We start from the raw sequence: 20,529 nt of genomic DNA on the forward strand, positions 1-20,529 counted from the left end.
AGCCCAGCAGTTCCTGAAATAAACAGTAGTAACGCAGGCTGGCAAATAAAACATTGCCCTCAGTGGAAATACCTCACAAATGCACAGCTGAATATGAAGTGTTCATGTATGAAATGGAAATGTGACGTCCTGTCTTATAAGACAAAAGCTTTGTTGAGTTTCCCATGATGCCAGTATCACAGTGTCATAATTGCAGGCTGTGTGCAAGACCAATCCCTAAATCCTATATACAATATTATCCTCTGTTACGCTTAGAATGAGCCAAAAGTAACTCCTCCATCCCAAAACAAGTGTAACTGGCAAGAAGGTATGCCACAAAACCAGTTCAGCCCATACTGAAACATGACTTATTATTATTCTCAATTCACCGCAATAGATGAGCAGCATGAACGCATCACAATGCCAAACAGCAGCAGAATAGAATAAGCTCAGCCACAACAAGAAGTAATTCACAATTATTGAGCAGCCAAGGTGAGAGATTGGGTCTGCATGGATAATGATTTGCTCATTCTAATTGCTTCCATTCATAAAACGTTGGACCAATAAGTGATTGAAAATATCATCCTATGTTAAAAGGGAACTTTTAAATTCATGCATGTTATAAATACACTCTCTTCAAAATACAAAGGGCTCAAATCGGTAATGTCATCAGGTATAGGTAAGTGTTGAACTGCTCCATAGATAATGAGGCAGAGGCGCTGCTTGCCAGCAGGAGAGGCAGGCAACTGCTCACGGCCCCTGGCCATTAGGCTCCTGAGGTGCTGCTGACAAACGTTAAACTACAACATTGACATTGCAATGACATTAGGAGACTTGACCTCCTTCATGTGTACTACAATAGTGGAATATAGACATGCAGGAGAATGACATCAATTGAAAAATGCGTAATCCGCTAGTTTGTAATGGATTATGATCCACGCTATTTTTAGGTATCTCAGTCAGCTGTGAGTTAATCTGAACAGGCACAAACACACACATAAACAGACACTATGACACACTGAACAGGGGGTTCAAGAGTTAACAGGCATTACATTTGAGGTCATAAATACAATAAAGCGAGGGAGGAGGTTAGAGGGATTTATGCCATAACATCCATTGGTCTGCGTCTACTACAAAGACAAATAAAGACTGACCTCCCTAACAAATGGTCATAGCAGATGGACTGGATGATGTAATTGCTGTGCATACAACATAGCACTAAAACACAATAGAAATATTTCAATACAGAGGACACATTGTTGATTGCAATGGCTGCTATGGTTGTGAGAGGTTACATAACATTTACATTTTATAATTGCAATTCAGTGATTGCTGTAACAATGTAGATACCACATTGAAGCTCTGTTGTTATATTGTAGAATTAAGATTTCCCATTATGGCAATAGCTCGGAGTTTGAGATTTCTTCTATCCCTTAAAAAAGTTTAAGCAGAAATACAAATGTTTTATTGCAGTGATGCATTAATGCAGCTCTTTTACATACTGCAGTGAAAATAGCATCTACAAATTCTGCTTTGACTTCATGATTACTATCTCTCCCTCTTTGGCGCTGCATTTTATGTCTCACTTTGTAAAATCCAGCTCCTATGCTATCCTAGATTCTCTGTGTCGGTCCCTCTCAACCTTCGCATTCATCATCACATTCACTTCCTCTCCATCACATTCACCCCCAAGAGTGTGTGAATGTGTTTGGATGCTCAGTGCATCAGTTCCAAATTGACTTGACCTCAGTAAATGATAAAACAAGCTTAGGCAGAGAGAATGTAGGATTTGTATACAAGTGCATTAAAGATGTGATACTATTGTCATTCCCTTTCTTTCACTTTTCCTTCCCCCCTTGCCCTTCCAACGACCTAGCATTTCAAGGTCCTCTATTGTAATAAGGGATATTTCCATGTCTATTTTCATTAAAAAAGCAGATCAAGGTGCTATCTAAATACTGTGAAAGTATCAAAACGCTTAATCCACAGAGAAATGCACACAGCCTGTATTCAGAGCCCTCAGGACTTCTGTGTCGATGTGATGCCATTACTAGAAAAGTGTTGTTAGAGTCATTCCCTGGCTGCAATGACAGTTCAGAGTTGGTGTGCAATTGAGGACGATCCGAAAATGCTAACCAATCGGAGCAGATTGGGCTGAATACAGGTATATTAAGATAGACAGGATGAAAAAAAACATGTGATCTTTGAACAAAAAAACATGTAAACATGTTCTAGTAGGCTTTGGGAATGTTCTAGTAGATACCCAAAATACAAGATTAGACCTGAAAATGTGCATAAAATGGAACCTTTAAATATATTTTTCTACTTTGAATGTAGATCTTTTACTGTCAAATTGTTAAAACAGGTTTGTCCTCGTTTTTCATTGCCCCATGTGCTCTACCCCCTACAGAATCATAAATACAATGAGCAGCCTTTCCCATCACAGCACCCAAGAGAAATCACTTGCCATTGCAATGCGTAGCCTCAGAGCCCCTGCCCTTTACCTTCCATCCTCCTCATCACAGGAGAGATCCTCTGAGACTGGGGGAACAGCTGCCTGAAAGCCCCATGATCCAGTCCTGGAGACCCAGCCTAGCTCATTCTATCCTTGACTTATATGCATAAATGATGTACATGATCCCAAAGGTAACGGCCTCATCATGCAGGTTACATAAACATGTGTGCTCTGTGCTGCTTACGGGGTGCCGTATGTATGTATCTATATGACTCTGGAAGCATGCTGACTTAATCGTGTCTGGCTCAATGATTTCAATTTAGTTTAAATTGTGTCCATATGAAAATATTAGAATGGGGACTCACAGGACTTGTGATTTTATAAAGCATGCTGAAAAAAAACAGTAAATATGTATTCATGCATACACATAAATGAATAGCACTGATAAATGTGGGCACACAGGACCATTTTTTATGCATCAATGCATGCTTGCATGCATGCGCACATGTGGGCACATGCACATTTACATTATAATGTACTCAAATATGGCCCACATACAGGGTTAATTATATACCGATTGGTGTAATGCAACAGCGCTATCTTCTGTCCTGAAGAAAAAACTGCAAGACTGCAGCAAACTGACAAGTGGTCCTCACTCTTTCTTCTCTCCTCCCTCATCTATCTTATTGTAAACTGCTGATTCATCTTGATCAATAATCTCTGTCATCTGATCCAATGAACATGCCAATAACACTTATGGATGTGTGCTTGTATCACTGTGTGTGCAAGCCTTTGAACTGCAAACCCACCCACATACAGCATCCACCAAGGCTGTGTGCCTGAGGTTTCTCCTGCTTCATATGAGCAATATATATCAGCCTACGTCTTCTCTCCTCCCTCTTCTTTTTCACCTTGTATTCCACTGCTTTGTCTTTATTCTTCACCTTATGCTTGCCCTTTATTTTCTTGTGCTTCAGCCCAACACACACACACACACACACACACACAGACACACACACACACACACACACACACACACACACACACACACACACACACACACACACACACACACATACACACACACACACACACACACACACACACACACACACACACACACACACCATAGTTGAATCTCTTGTTCATCTTCCAATATTTTATTTACTTACACTTCCCTTTCTTCATCTTTATTTATCTTTCCTCCCTCTCCCACACATCCTCCCACCCCCCTCTTTGTTTCTCAAGCTCTGTCTGTCTCCTCATTCCTCTCTTGGCATCTCCCTCCGCCTCTCTCTGCTTCTGTCTGACGTCATAGCAACCGCAGTGTAAGAGCCAGGGCTTGCTTGACAGTGCCCATCATTCTATCAAAAAATGACGAAGACAGCTCGACAGATGAGCACTAGAGGAGATGGAGTAGAGGGAAAGAGAAAGGAACTGAACCACACTACTGTGACATGCAGGGTGAATGTACTATTTGGGCTATATGGCCGGCAAGCTGTGGGCAAGGTTGGCTTTAGGCTGCAGCATTTATAATGATGTGACTCACTCTGGCGTGGTGCAGCAAACTGAGCATGTAAGCAATGCAAGAGGGTAATAGGAACAGAAGAGCGTCATACTGATGTGTCACAGGGCAGAGACAGAAGGGAAGGGCGTGAGAGGAAAGAGAGAGATTGAGGGAAGGGTGTGTGAGGAAAAATATTTTTTTAGAGAAAAGGACACAACTTCTCACTATATAAACAAATGGCAAAAGAGGCAAAAGACGACTGCTGCATGTGTGTAAAAGTGTAATAGCTAAAAACAGAATGAGACACAAAGTGATTTGCTTTTTAAAGGATTATTGACTTCTCTGTGAGGAAGCTATGCAACATGTGTTTTCATGTAAAAGCTCGCAAACACACATTGTCTTTTTTTTTTTTTTTAAAAGGGAAATTATAATGCAGTCTCTCACTGTACAAAATGTCCAGCTAAAGCATCAAAGTGCTCCTGCATGTGTCTCATAGATAGGAGAATAGCTGATCATTTGGGTCTAATGGTTCTAATCATTTGGTTTCATTTAGTCTGACTTTCAATAACTAACGTGAGATAACACAGGGTACTGTCCCCTAGGCCTATTTGGACTGCAGAAGCACACCATACTTCAATTATAATATTTTATCTTAGCTGCGTGTTGGTGGGTGTGGAGGTGGAAGATGGAGGCTCGCGGGGGCTGTATGGTCTTACTTTCAATGGTAAGGCTATTATGAATGTTAGTGTGCAAAAAAAGCGTGTGCCCCCAGTGCAATAGAGACATCTTGTGGAGAAATCTTGTAAAAACAATTTAAAGAGAAATTCAAGGTTTGTGTCGAAATATTTGTTTTCACTTCTGTCATAATTATCCCAAAACACCATTATTGTTTTTTACAATTCCATACAACAAGAAGAGCTACTAAGAACTAATCATTAGCTTATAACTAATAAACCCATAAGGCCTAATCATATTTGGGCATTTTAACCTTATTAGAGCATGTAACCTACCTTTTAAAACCTTCCAATGAAATGTTAAAGATCATAGTCAAATATAAGCTACAGCTTTGTTCCTTTTATTGACAGTTTATTAGGGACACGTCCTCTTAAAAGAATGCATGATTCAAAAGGCGAAATGTGTCGTTAAAAATAACAAAAAGGCTACACTAACATGAACCATAACAAGCACTGATGGACCCATTCGCTGGAATGAATGAGCGAGGAAAGGACGAGGAAACTAATGAATGGAACAAATAACGTCGTGTCTCTACGTCATGTATTCCTCTGCGGAGGGATATTTTCAGTGAGTAGTGTAGTTCCGGGATCTGGAACTACTTCTCGGGATAGAAAGGGAAAACATATGAGAAAACCTCAAAGGGTGCAAGGATACAACGGAGCTACACGTCGCTAGCAGGTGCACAGCGCAGGGAAATCACAAAAATGAGACGAATGACGGCATAGCATATGGTCTATCCTTCTTTTCAACGACAAGAGACACGTTCGCTACAAACATTGTGCTTCACTTGAATAATGTCACGGTAGGTTATGCTAGCATTGTCCTTCAGTGTATGCAACTGTTAGCTAAAAGCGAAACGCAGCATGTTTGGCTAACGTTAACAGCTGACAAGTCGGAGTGAATACAATAATGGTTCATCCGTATCTGAGACTAATGCTTGTTTATCAATTCGCAGGCATGGTTCACCTTACTGCACGTTTTGTTTGTGGAATATGTAAATGAACGTAAATGTAGTCGGTCAAATGTGTTGCTATCCTAGATGGAAAAGTATTGCCCGAGTTATAGTCTTTTGACATCATTTGACGTCAGCTGGGGTTTGACGTAACGTCAATTCAGCTACTTTATATAGTGTCCTATTGTATGTATTTGCATACACTTAAGCAGAAACGTTTTTTTATAGCACTTCAAGTGACATTTTTGCAGCTTTATCAAGGTTCGCCTTTTCGGTCAACTGACTGGAATAACAGGTGCTGCAGTTTACATTAAAATGTCTTTATTTGCACCTGAACATGTAAGTAAGTAATATTTATTTATAACAAAGTTACAAAGTGCTTCACAGGATAGACAGATGCACAAAATAAGAAGCATAAAAAGCATCTATAAACTGAAAGGACACACATACAGATAAAAGTACAGTACCTTATCTTTTACAGGGCAGGGATGTCGCTAGAGATGGGTTTTGAGAAGTATTTTGAAAGTACTGCTATGCTGTGTGTAACCATGAATACCATATCCAGATGGGTCACTTGTTGCTATATGTAATGTTTGTATGACAGGTTCTGAATAAAGCTGTGTTTCTGTAAGTAGACAGCTCAGCTTTAAACTAAAAATATTAAGAGCTCTAAATTGTTATTAAGCTCCTTCCTTATGCAGAATGTTTTTTCTACCTCTAAATTCTTTGGAAAGTGGGTTTTTCCAATACCTTCTCATTTCCCAGCTCTTGAGGAAGTGACATTCCTGTTAACTACAGTAGCAGGTAACTGAGAGTGTGAATGGATAGATGTGAGGCGTGACCATGTGTGAAAAAAACACAGACAAGGGGAAAGAAACAGTCTGTCGAGGCGAACTTTGCGGGGCGCAAGCCGGTAATTCATAGATTCAGAAATACTTCATGGCTGTGCAGGTGGGCGTATTCATGACAGAGGAAGATGAGTCACCACTGTTGTGGTTACTGTGAGGAACAACTGGAAGGGGGTTGGGAAGGGAAGGGGGTTGACGGTAGGGTAGCCTAACAGGGCAACACTAACTCGGTTATCAAAGTAAAAATAAGAACTTACTCTACTGATGTATGAGGAAAGGTTTACACACACACACACACACACACACACACACACACACACACACACACACACACACACACACACACACACACACACACACACACACACACACACACACTTGCCCTATCTGTACAGCAGGATGTTACTCTTTGCTTTACTTTGGCAGGGTGTTGACCAGTATGTGCAAACACACATGAGCACATAATAATGGAAAAGATCTTGTGTTTAGACTAAGACGGAAAAACCTTTTATTAGAGACCCAGCCATGTCCTCTGCTAAATCACCAAAAGTTTTTGGGTTTCTTAATGATGTTTCTGAGAATTTAATATAAACTTGGGTTGGACAATATATACTGTGAGATCATAGTATAGATTAGTTTGCTATCTATATCGTAGTTGCCATCTCTTCAGTGTCATTGATTCTATTTGATCATTGTGGGGAATGTTGTAAATAAAGCAGCAGTGCTACTTTATAGCCTTATCGTACCTTCTTTAACTCTGACAATAATAATCAAAGTGAGAACGCTTTTTGAGTAATCTATATAATGCCGGAGTAAAATAGAACAGGCCATTACAATTTCATGGATCCCATTGCATGTTTTTTGTCAGACCAACAGTCAAAAATAGGGATGCACCGATTTATCCGCAGAACATCGGTAACAGCATATCGACAAATAAGATGGCATTCTACGATGGTAGTGGCCGATGTTTGTGTTATGCTGCTACTGCAGCTGCGGAGAAGAAGCCACTGGCTGGAAATGACACTGGCATTACATTAGAGATCAAAAGGAGCTGTGCGCATATGTGGTTTGTTTTTATTGAAAGAAATATTGGCTATGTGGGGGAGTATTATACTTCATCGGAGAAAGATCAGCGACATTAAGTGCCACCAGCAAGACTCAGTCCTTGATAACCATAGCATTCGCCGTGGATAGTGCCAAAGTTCAAGGTGCACTAGTGTTTGACGTGGTGTTTCAAATCTACATTCTCGGATGCCAGCCCTGTGAGTATGCCTCACGGCACAGTGGTTTGACAAGTATTTCAACATTATAAAAGCCATGTTACACTTCCAAGATAATATATGTTTGTGTTTACAACTTATGTGACGCATAATATTTTTGTTGGGATATATACCGAAAAGTGATTCCCATTGCGAGCAGACTAAATGTAACCTGAGCCGTCAGATGGTTTGTTACAAAGCGCAGGTACTTTCAAAACATACCTGGCAGGTGATTTGATGAATCTGTATATCAATCACAAAATCAACCAGGAGAAGAAGGAAAACATCTTTTCAGTGCTATTGCAGCATCTAAGCTCACCTCTTTAGGAGCATTCATTGTTGTTTTGAACGAACGGTCGCCTCTTGTGTCGTCATCACCCCTCACCCCCCGATCTCGAACTGTCAGTAGCTCTTCACAGGACGTTGATTTGATCTGGCCGTAGTACAAACTAGGGATGGACACGATTATTCGATTACCAAATACCCGTTATTGACGTCACTATTCGACAGTTCACTTTTCGTGCTGCGTAGGCTATAATGGAGTGAGGCCTCTATATCTCATACAAGAGAAAAACTTTGTCCCATTGTTTGAATTCATTGTCTACACAGCGGTGAGGAGCTGCTGTAGCCTTTACCGACATGTTCCAAATCAGCCCTCAGTGTTGCCGCTCTGTCATTATACATTTTCGCCACCCTTGTTGCTATTGTTTGCAGTGACGGTGTCTTGTACTGAGACTCAATAAAAGTAATACACTCACCAAAGCCTTCGCCTTCTACAAAACTTGACGGCAGCAAAAAAACAATAGGTTCATTCGTGGCAGTAGAGGCAGACAGTGTCCCCTCTCTCATCTCTGCGCACCGACGGCGCTGTGAGACTATGTGTTGCTTCTCTCCGCTTGCTTCCTGCAACACTCTTGAAATAACTTTAAAAGCACAAAACGGAACCGATGCATCCCTGGAAACACAAGCCCATCCAGGTGTTCAGCGGGAAGATGAGAGTTATAATGATGGCTAAACGGAGATAGGGAGAGAGAGAGAGAGAGAGCTTGAAGTGCTTCTGTCTGCAGGGGCTCATATCAACAGCAACCTGTCTTACATGTACGTGTATCTGGATGTTAAGGGCACCAAATGACTTGCTTTAAAGAATTTTGCTAGTTTGTAAAATTAAGAATATGAATATATAATTACCATGACACTGTTCAGTCAGAAAGTGACAGAATCATGACGTTGCTTTGAGCCGCGCAAGTAAAAAAAAATGGATCTCCTTTTTTTTTTTTTTTTTTTAATCGTGTACTCGTTCATCAGGTAATGCGAGTATTTGAATATTGAAATTACTACAATAGTACAAACGCATTACTTGGAGCATGACAAGATGGATTGTCGTGTGATGTGTGAACGTCATTCTCGTGTGGTTTTGTATCTGTAATCTGTATTTTTTTTATAAATGAAGATTTCATTGTTTCCCAATAGCAAAAGCAGGCATAAATGGCAATACAAACAACAGCAACAAAACATCAATTGGCAGCAGTACTGGCCAAATTATCATTTTCAACATCAGTAGCTGCCCAGAATCAGTGCATCACTAGTCAAAAGCCAAAGACAAAGAAAAGCAGCCCATCCTCACATATGACATGCAACTATAAATAGTTGCTGATTTTATTTATGTGTATTTACTAATCGATTAATCAACTAAACGTTTCAGGTCAAACTTTTGCTTCCATCTTTATCAGAATTTCACTGTTAAAATGTGCAACAGTTTGCAAGAGGGGCTTAGTCGTGTAGGTTTTCTTGGCATGCGATTAAACGGATTGTGTTCTTGTAATGGAGTAGCTCCAAAATCCCAGTTTCCCCCTGAGCTACACACAGAGCTACACTTGGCCATCCTCCAAACCTCAAATTGATTTCTCATCTCTCTTAAGTCCTAAATCCCTCTTCATATGCTACAAGCCTGCTGCTGGAATGAATCATTTTGGCAGGGTGCTGGTGTGCCTGCCTTCTGCAGGTTACGGTTGTTGTGCTATTATATTTGCCCGTGTATGGCTGTGTGTGGTTTATCAGTGCTTACATTCCAAATAGTGTCCCCTCTCAGGATACTTAATATGAAGGGGAAAACCAGATGTCATGACCTTATTAGCATCCAAATTTCTCTCCCCTTATTCAATGGCTTAATTGACGTAGATACTCTGGCTCTTATACAGATACTTGGTATTGGCTGTTCGATTATCTTGATTTTTCATTATACTGTGGGCTCAACATATTTGGACAGAAGCAAATTCATTTAGAATATTTTTGGATCTGCATTTGGCTGTGAGTGACTTACTGCTCTTTCTTTTAGATATTTGTGTGTTAGATAGATATATTATATTTTCATTATGTATATTGTTACTCTTCTTATTAATCATACTGTATTTTCTTCAATGATTCTTACAATTCAATTAAATTGTATTTTTATTGCTAAATCACAAAAGTTATCTCAAGACACTTTCCATATAGTAGGTTTATACCACACTCTATGATTTAGTTATGAATTAGAGAGACTCAACATTCCCCCATGAGCATGTGACAAAAGACATCACCCTGAAAAAGACAATTTAGAAAACTTGAACAAAATCCTCTGTTTGGTTATATAAATGTAATTTATGGTGTTGCTTTTGGATTGCTCCTAGACCTGCCTCTCTTTTTATGTGCGGCAAGTGGGACAGCAAACTATTTTTTGACCACAGTAAAAAAGTGTTGTTTTTGAAAAGCAACAAATATGGATTCTGAATAGTTAATTCAAAACACGTTGTGAATTTTGGAAATATATTACATCCATCTTTTGTTCAATACATTTGGACTTGGACTTTTGGACTTTACAATGCCCTGGAGTTATTGGATATGTTTGGGTATCACGAGTCTGTAACAATCTTATACTGCCACCACAGAAATTTAACTCTACAAATGGTATAACACTAATAATGTTAGCCTAATCTTCATCTGCAACTGTATAAAAATACCGGGTGTAAACAGAATGAATAAACATGTGAAAAGTAAGAGCTGTGCAGCATTCAAATGTTGATTCAGAATTTGAACGTCAGTGTTATGAATTAAGTTTTGAAAAATTCAGTATAGCCCTAGTTCAGTGTAAAATAAAATATTTTCCCAGCCACTTGGACCGAGTGGTGAAATTTAAAGGAAATTACTACAGGTGTGATGCCTAGGACCTTCCCTAAAAAAAAATAAGGTCAAATCCTCAAAGAAAAGCTGTTCACTTAATAATGAAAGAGTAAATTGTGAAGAGGCAGCTCTCTTAGTATTCTCACAGAATGATTAATTTTTGCCCCAGGACTGATTAAAAATAGAGCATCAACACACACAGACACAAAGTTAAGTGAGGACATTACAGCAGTCATATGGCTGAGAAGAGACACATGACTGTCCTCCTTTCTCTCTCTGTATCTCTTCCTCTCTCACTTACTTTGTTGTGTAGAACCTCTGAATATTTCCATTCAGTAATGCTGGAAGAAGGAACATTGCTTTGTTATACGACCGGACTTGGGATTGGACTGTTTCTGAAAAAAACAGGAATGATGTTTACTGAAAAGAGGCAGGTTTCAAGAAGATATGCTCTGTTACTCTGCCTTGGATTCCTGTGGTCAGCTATATTGTTGATGCTGGCTAACTCTACCGTCGGAATTAGATTGCAGTTATAACCTTTATCTGGAGAGCAAATATGTCTCGAATTTAACCACAAACACATGGAGCACTTGCTGTTAGCACTATCCTGGAATTGAACCACTAACCCCTTCTCTTCCTCTGTTTATCCTTTTTTACAGACTGGGTGCTATCTCCTGACCACAGTTACTGCAGTATTTGGGTATAAAAACCATCCACTCTACTACCAACAAAATGTCAGGTAAAGATGTTTGAGTTTGGTGCAAAAATCTCTCATTTTCTGGTTATTAGATAGACTTATTCATGTCTACAAATACACGCCTACCTTGGATTGTTGAGATTAAATTAATTGTAAATACTTAATTCATGATGTGCTCTGGCCGGATCTTCATTTCAATGATCTTGTTTTTGCAGTATGCGCGGAACCTTCCCCGCTTTTTGTCGTAATCTTTTGGCAGTTGCTGCGAGATGGTAGTTCGTGTGCGGATTGAGAGATTACGTCTTTTCATAAAACGAAAGCACCAAGAAGTACCGACTCGAAAGTCATTTAGATCCATGTCTGGTGCTAATGCTGTTGCCTTCAGTCGAATAGAGACTGTAGAGACGCTTCTACCCGCTCCCTGCTTCCATCACCTGCTGCTCTCTGTTGACTGACAGCCTTGAGTCTAAAGTCTGTGTCGTAAGCGTGTTTTTGACAGGTGCCCTTTTGGGGTCCTTAGACACACACACACTGTAATATTATAGTGAAGCACAGTATGTATTACTCTGCGACGCTCCTGGCTGTGCGGCTTTGTAGTTTACCAAAGTCGTACTAAAACATTTTAACTTAGCGCCGTTCACCACAAAAAATCGCTGCGAGGTCAGTAAGCACAACCAGAATTAATCCATCTATAAGGCACTTCAGAATATAAGGTGCACTGTCGTCTTTTGAGAAAATTAAAGGCTTTTAAGTGCGCCCTGTAGTGCAAAAAATACGGTATACTCGTTACTTTGGATATATTTTTCATATTCGTATTTAACATATCTTCTGTTCCAGTTTGGTTTATTAATCTGTCTCTGTTTTAGGTACCTACACACCAGCTCCTGGTGGGCCATTTTCTGCTCTCACCCCAAGCATGTGGCCCCAGGACATTTTGGCCAAGTACCATCAAGTAAGGATGTGACTTCATGTGTTGTTTATGTGCAAACCTTCAATAGTATTTGTGACAGTAAGTAGAGAATGAAAGAGAGCATAAATCAAAATGACACTCTATATCCTGCGTAGCGTTATAGAATATAAAGACAAAAATGCCAACTGGAGCTTCATCTTCTTGTGACAGGGACATCTGATCTGTTGTGTTAACTGGCATTAAATATGCTCAGAGGGTGCGCAGGGTCTTTCACAGTCAGATTTCCTCGTCTAATTAAATGCATGGTAACTGCTTGTCTCTACAGAAAGAGCCCTCAGAACAGCCTGAATTCCAATACGATGAGTTTGGCTTCAAAGTGGACACCGAAGGTAATGTATTCACTGACATTGACGCATGCACAAACACGCTCCCTTCTTCTGTCCTCGCACCATATTTTCCACGCTGGTTAAATTCCTGAATCCCTAACTCCCTAGCTCTATTATATCCACAAATGAGTGCATGTGATCTCAGCAACTTTCTGTCTGTGTAGTGGCTCAGAAGGCTGTTTTCTGAGTTTATTCATCCAGTATTTTTTTTTTTCTGTATCCATCTGATTGTTGATCGGTTTGCGTAATAAATAATAGGGGAAAGGGAAAATCAATTCTTAGATGCATTGGGATTCTCTCTTGAAAGATTGTCAATAATAATAAGTTTGCATATATGCAACCAATCGCATATAACCTGTTGTACATTGTAGAGAGTGACCATATCTTCTCATTTGGTAAAGTGCTTGAGGCCCATTACAATATCTTTTCATATGTCAGTCCATAGTGCCTGCCCTGTATAAATGTTTTCCAGCAGCAACCTACTGCTTAGTGGACCCTGTATGTCTTTCATTAAGGCAGTTCTATTTTTGGCTTAGTTATTTAACCACTTCTCTTATCCAGACACCTTTCCCCTTTCCTTCCATGTCATCATCATGCTTGGTTACAATGCAAGTGTACATCATTTTCCAGTACCTCAGTTGAAGGGATGATTTATGTTATTACGATACAAAGAACACGAAAGTTCTGATACATTGCTCTCTTCTCACTAAGACGATGCAAAGCCCAGGTCCTGGCTGGGTGCTGAAGGCTCACCCCAGCGTGAAGACCCCCAGCAGCGATTGCGCTGGCAAGCCCACCTGGAATTCACCCACAACCACACAGTTGGAGACCTGACCTGGGAGCTCATTGATCCCGTCCTGCCACGCTCTGAGCGTCTGCGTTCCCTGGTGCTAGGTGGCATACCTCACAGCATGAGGCCACAGGTAAGTTGACTTACTCAGCATGGATGAATTACTGTTTATAGAAGTTATACTCATTGGGCTAAAATACTGCCTTTCGCAGTTGCCATAGTATTCATTATTATTATTATTATTATCATCATCACTACTTACCTCTTAAGTCACAAAACAGGGTTTAAAAGATGTTTTGTCTGTTAGCTATGGATGCGTCTGGCTGGAGCACTGCAGAAGAAAAGGACCTCTGAGATCTCTTACAGAGAAATCATTAAGAACAGTTCCAATGATGACACCAGCACATCTAAACAGGTAAAATCCCAAACTTCTGTACACGCAATTTTGATTACATATATAATGTACAGCCCCAAAACGCATAAATGAAGCAGCTATTAGTCTGCTTTAGACCTATAAGAGGGGTATGCACATTTATCGTGTTGCATTAGCAACTGTCGTACAGCTGACTGCACAATCAGATTTAGCAGGAATTTAGATGTAAATCAAGTTTGTTGTGAGACAGGCCGTATCACATGGTGATATTGGTGCATACCCTTATTATATTAATTTATTTCCTCACTAGAATGCAGGTAGATACACAGACAGATGAGGAAGATGATTGATTAATCACTTGCATGATGCTATACAGTAAAAACTATATAGTCAGTGGTGAGTCACAATTAATTGGAATAAAAATACCCTGAAGATTAGATCTTAGATGATCCCTTCTCCAACCTCTCCTGCTGTTTTTTCTTTTGTAACCATGATGTGATTGTTCCTTGTTGACCGCTGTCTCTCAGATCGAGAAGGACCTGTTACGGACGATGCCAACCAATGCGTGTTTCTGTAGTCTGACTAGTGTTGGCGTGCCGAGGCTGAGGCGTGTACTGAGAGGCCTGGCTTGGCTTTACCCAGACATCGGGTACTGTCAGGGTACTGGCATGGTGAGAACACACATACCGTATACAGAACCTTATGTCACCACAAACAACTAGATTAAACCAGCCAGCTTGCTGAACCCTCATGCACACGCACCTTCATCACACATATCGTACATCTTTTGTTCTTTCTTCTTACCTTCTTATTCCTCACTGCTTCACTTTTCATTGTCCCCACACCTATGTTTTGATCATCCCCCTAGGTGGTTTCCTGTCTGCTGCTCTTTCTTGAGGAGGAGGATGTGTTATGGATGATGTGTGCCCTGATCGAAGACCTTCTTCCTCCATCCTACTTCTCCTCCACTCTGCTGGGCGTCCAAACAGACCAGAGGGTTCTCCGACAGCTCATTGTTCAGTACCTGCCGGCCCTCGACCGTCTCCTGCAGGAGCATGATATAGGTAACGATGGGTATTAGGAAAGATATTAAGAGTGGTCATTGGGGTCAGAGAGACATCATGGGCGCTCAATGAACACACGATTACTCACCACCTCCTCCTTATACTTCCAGAACTATCGCTGATCACACTGCATTGGTTCCTAACGTCATTTGCCAGTGTGGTGGACATCCGTCTGCTCCTTAGAATCTGGGATCTGCTCTTCTACCAGGGCTCATTGGTGCTCTTCCAGGTCACACTGGGCATGCTCAAGATCAAGGTATTTGCACTCAACAACCTATTTTTGTGAATCTTGTCTTCTTGATAGTTAATTTTGTGTTGAGATGCTTTAGAGGCATTATATTGTTTCAGTCAGTGCGTGTGCAGTTATTTTGATTTGATTTTCTTGGATAGAAGATGATGATGATAGTTTCTTTCTATACAAAGATTACTTTACAGCAATTCATTTCAATTCAATTCAATTTTATTTATAGTGCCAAATCATAACAGAAGTTATCTCAGGACACTTTACAGACTAGTTAAAGACCACACTACTATGATAAACAAGACCCAACAATTCCCCCGTAGAGTACGGTGGCGGTCAAAAGACATTATACACCAATATTGCTTGAAACCATCTCACACCAACTTTTCAAAAGCTACTCCTACTATTGGCATAAACTGTACATGATGAGTATTGATCCTTGTGAAATTCATTCCTCAACCCCAGGAGGAAGAGCTCGTAATATCAGAGAACTCTGCATCCATTTTTAATACTCTGTCGGACTTGCCGAGCCAGCTGAGAGATGGGCCTGCAGTTCTCGGGGAGGCTATGAGACTAGCAGGGACACTATCACAGGAAACACTGGAAGCCCACCGGCACAAGCACCAAGCCTACATCCTAAATGAACAGGCGCAGCTCAGCAATGGACACAACACACCACTCAACTCCAGTCTCAACAAGGTCAGTCATTGTGTAATGCGACCATTCTTCCTGAGTTTAAAATTTTAAAAAAGTAGTTTTTAAAAAAAAAAAATCCTGTATGTGTTCAGGTGGTGAGGAGACAGTCCCTGCGCAGGAAGTCCACACTGAGCTCCCTGCTGTTTGGGGAGGATGAGGCAGACGCCCTGAAATCCAAGAACATTAAGCAGACAGAGCTGGTGGCAGCCTTGCGAGAGGCCATAGCCCGGACTGCAGAGCACTTTCACTGTCTGGACCCACGTCACTCCAGCGCTGTGAGTTCATGCAATGCAGCTTTGGAACAGTATGGTTTATGTCCTGTTGTGGATTATCAATCAACCAAAGTAAGAGGAGCATTAGAGGAGACCCCCCCTTGATTTGCGGGCACGTATAACTAAATGGTTTATGCCTAAATTAGATATTGTAATACATTAAATCATAGCATTCAGTTTTTACACCTCCATCCATTTGACTTCATTTTGACCTACCTCCTCCCTCTATAGGAACTGACTCCCGACTACTCCATGGAGAGCCACCAGCGAGATCACGAAAACTTCCTTGTGGTGTCTCGCAACCGACGGAGACGGGCAAAGGCTTTGCTGGACTTTGAGCGCCACGATGACGATGAACTGGGCTTTAGGAAGAATGATATCATCACTGTGAGTCATGACTTGCACAGAGACGTACACAAACAAAACATGGCTTCCTGTTGTTTACAACCGTGTACCCACAATGTACATACCCCCGCACCTCTGAATCTTATACAGCTTATTTTTCCTCTTTCAGATCATCTCACAGAAAGATGAACACTGTTGGGTTGGAGAGCTCAATGGCCTTAGAGGTATGTGCTTTTATGTATCGACACCCACAGAAGCCATCTGGATAACTGATTTTTTATAATCAGCTAATTTGACATACGTTTTCATTGGCTCTTTGTAACAGGTTGGTTTCCAGCAAAGTTTGTGGAGATCCTAGATGAAAGAAGCAAAGAGGTATGGAAGCAGTTATTGAAGTGTTTCTATCCAGTTCCTGTCTTTACTTTGAAGGTTCAGTCCATTTGATTTCTTTTTTTTGTCGGTTTTTATCTGTTTCCTCAGACTCTCCTCCCTGTATCCTGGTTATTAATTCATAGTGTCCTGCTTGTTTGTCTGTCCCCAGTACTCATTAGCAGGTGACGACTCAGTGACAGAGGCAGTGACAGACCTGGCCAGGGGAACACTTTGTCCAGCCCTTAAGGCCATCTTTCAGCACGGTCTCAAGAAGACATCAATACTGGGAGGACCTTGTCATCCTTGGTTATTCATAGAAGAGGTAGGAGAACTTTTTTTCTTCTTTTCTTTTTAAATAGTACCATATTACATAGATTTGTTTTATTTCTTGTTTTCTCTCAGGCGGCCAGTCGAGAGGTGGAGAGGGACTTCAACTCTGTCTACTCCAGGCTGGTGCTGTGTAAAACCTACAGGTAAAACCATCATTTTGTCTTCATTGTTTCATGTTGGTCAAACTTTTTATTTAAGATGGCAATATTTGCATGCAATTGTTTTGAGGACTGGATCATCCGAACTTCTCCACATGAGTTCCTGGATGCACTTTCATTTGCAAGAATGTGTCGAAAGGCTTATATAGTAACACACCTAGTTTGAAGACAAAAAGGCATAGGATCCAAAACAAATGATATGTTAACCAGTCAGTAAGAACTGAAATGTGTCTTGGCAGTGGAAGGGGAAATCCTCTTTGACCTTGTTCTTTTCCGGTATTTACCAGGTTAGATGAAGATGGTAAAGTACTAACACCAGAGGAGCTGCTATACAGAGTAAGTAAGCATTTACTCAGTGTGTAAATAAAAAAGAAGCTAACTTGCTTACTAACTAACTGTTTATTCAGATACATATGCAGTGTGATGATTAAAAATTATATATTCTCAAAATTTCATGGACATGAAATATTTTTTTCCTCTTCTAGTAAGTATGTTTGCTGAAACTAGTGTTTGTTAAGTGATGCATACTGTAGCCATGTCTGTAAATTCAGCCTGTCGGAATGAATTTTAGTAGGAAGTGCATGAGCGCCCTCTGTCTGCTCTTCCCAGGCGGTGCAATCGGTGAACATGAGCCACGACACAGCACACGCTCAGATGGATGTGAAGTTTAGGTCTCTTGTCTGCGTCGGCCTAAAGTGAGTTATCAAGACCGATACAAACACAAACATAATTTAAATAATCACACAGTAACTGTGGGGCATATTCCCCAAAAAATTATGCAAATCCACAAATTATTCTTATTGTTCTTAACGTGCATCTACCCCACCAGTGAGCAGGTGCTGCACCTATGGTTGGAGGTGTTGTGCTCCAGCATGGCTGCTGTAGAGAAATGGTATCATCCATGGTCATTCCTTCGCAGTCCAGGATGGGTACAGATCAAGTGTGAGCTCAGGTAAAATAAACACTTAACTTTAAAACTACAACTGGTATGATTTGGTCTCAGATTTAGAGATCATTTAAATCTCAGCTAGAGCATTCAAAGAGGTTGACCAAGGAATGGCTAATTAGGATAAGGTGCTGACAAAACTCAGTTCTGCACTGTATCTTCCACATTTACCACTCATGATCCAGTATGAAAACATCAGTGAATATTTCAAAAAGACTTTAAAAACAAATCATTTGTGTAATAATAGACCATTTTACAGTTTATAGTCAATATGGACTAATAATCTGGCCAATAAAACAAATAATGAGTCTACTGTTGTCTCCTCAGGGTCCTATCAAAGTTTGCCTTCAGCCTCTCCCAAGATTGTGAGCTACCTGACAAGAAAGAGGTGAGCCAAGGAGATGCCACAGCATGCCTGTACAGAGCAGTAGTAAGCAAGTATTACTATTCAAAGACAACGTATAAATATTCAGGCAGGGGAGAAAGACTTAATGACTTTATGCCATTTCAGAAATCTGATATACTGAGAGCTGAAGTTACGGATGTGCTGGTTCAGCACCACCTCTTTAGTTGGGACCTCTAGGTAACATGTCACATATGAGACTGTAGATCCTTTAGTATAGTCGTCGTATAGTCCTAGTTTACTTATCTACCGATTTAAAAACAATCACACAAATCAACTCACTCTGTCTTCTTCACTCAAACTTCCCCAAAAGTGAGATAAAATGTTGAATGGGGTTTAGTCTGTCATAGCATCCCCTTGCTCCAAGTTGCTTATACCCATTCAGTTGTGACTGATTTTTAATATCTTTATTATTTAAATTTTTTTTGTTATAGTTATTGTCATTAGTGTGGACAGTCATTTAGTGAGGATTTTGTCTTTCGATTAAAAGTGTTTCACATTTCCTATTTCCAGGAGAAGGAGCAGAGACCATTGAAAGAGGGAGTGCAGGATATGTTGGTGAAACATCATCTCTTCAGCTGGGACATTGATGGCTAAAAACACTGCAAAACACGTCTGAATCCTACTCTGTCCTGCGTGTCTCAGTATATTTGATGTCTCTTTACCTGTTTCTTACTGACTGTCAGCTATAAATTAGACAGACGTTGTCTGCCCTAGTAAGTGACTACTTCAGTCTGTCACATCACCTTTCAGCATTGGACAAAAGTCCACCAGTTTATATGTGCTGAAGCATGTGTGCATTAAGGTGCATACTTTATTTGAATTCAGAACACAGTGTAGGAGGTTGCACTACATGATGAAAACTATATATACTAGTAAAACACTGTAGTACAGACTAATCTATACCCATGTCACTGGAGCACTCTGTGTCCGTACAGTAAGTATTTGTTTAGTACTTACTGCTCTGGCCATTCAGCTTTTCATAGCTAACAGAGGCAGAAATGAGACAAACTGGTTGATTCACTTACATTGGCTGTGTGTCTGTAAAATACAGCAGCAGGTAATTCCCATGACAACCACTGGGCCTTATAACATGGTCCTAAAAACCATATTACCCTGTAAATTCCCAAATATCAAGACCAAAACAGAACATTCCTACAACATGGAGCTATAGAGTTACAAATTATTTTTGAGAGGAATGCTACTTACCTCAATACCATGAAATCCACAGAATATCTCATTAATGTTGCACATGCCAAGTAAAGCCTTTTCAAGTTGTAATACAAGACCATGGGTATGTGTGCTACCTTAACAGTGGTAGTGAGCAGTCTGTACTTGTATGACAATGTAAATTAAGCAGATAAATACTTTTGTGTTACAATCTATAGTAAATAAATGTTACATATAATTTGTAATGTTTTTGTATATTAACATATTTTGCTTGTGACTAAATATGCCCTTGCAGGTTTAAAGTAATTCAACAAAGGACACTATCATTCTTACTTGATGTACTGATTTCCAAACTGACCTTTAGTTCTGACTTTAGGCTGCACATTCATCATAAAACAGGATTGTCTGGTCAACATTTTGAATAAATAGACATTCTTGATAATGTTAGACTGTGGGAACTTGAGATGGCTTGGTGGATGAGCCAA

General features: G+C 40.3%; 1 protein-coding gene across 1 annotated transcript; it reads left to right on the plus strand.

Moving 5' to 3' along the window:
* Nucleotides 1–5,330: 5,330 nt before the first annotated feature.
* On the plus strand, nucleotides 5,331–19,517 carry sgsm3 (small G protein signaling modulator 3). Its single transcript, XM_083931023.1, has 21 exons — nucleotides 5,331–5,478; nucleotides 11,551–11,630; nucleotides 12,455–12,540; nucleotides 12,824–12,887; nucleotides 13,596–13,807; nucleotides 13,982–14,089; nucleotides 14,575–14,718; nucleotides 14,916–15,111; nucleotides 15,222–15,367; nucleotides 15,818–16,051; nucleotides 16,141–16,323; nucleotides 16,552–16,707; nucleotides 16,835–16,889; nucleotides 16,991–17,040; nucleotides 17,207–17,359; nucleotides 17,440–17,510; nucleotides 17,813–17,861; nucleotides 18,135–18,220; nucleotides 18,355–18,477; nucleotides 18,799–18,859; nucleotides 19,388–19,517. Exons 2-21 carry the CDS (start codon nucleotides 11,624–11,626, stop codon nucleotides 19,469–19,471), a joined length of 2,268 nt encoding a protein of 755 aa, XP_083787149.1. The 5' UTR covers nucleotides 5,331–5,478; nucleotides 11,551–11,623; the 3' UTR covers nucleotides 19,472–19,517.
* Nucleotides 19,518–20,529: the final 1,012 nt, after the last annotated feature.

Source organism: Echiichthys vipera (genome assembly GCF_963691815.1).
Source record: "Echiichthys vipera genome assembly, chromosome: 17".
NCBI classification, from domain to species: domain Eukaryota; kingdom Metazoa; phylum Chordata; class Actinopteri; order Perciformes; family Trachinidae; genus Echiichthys; species Echiichthys vipera.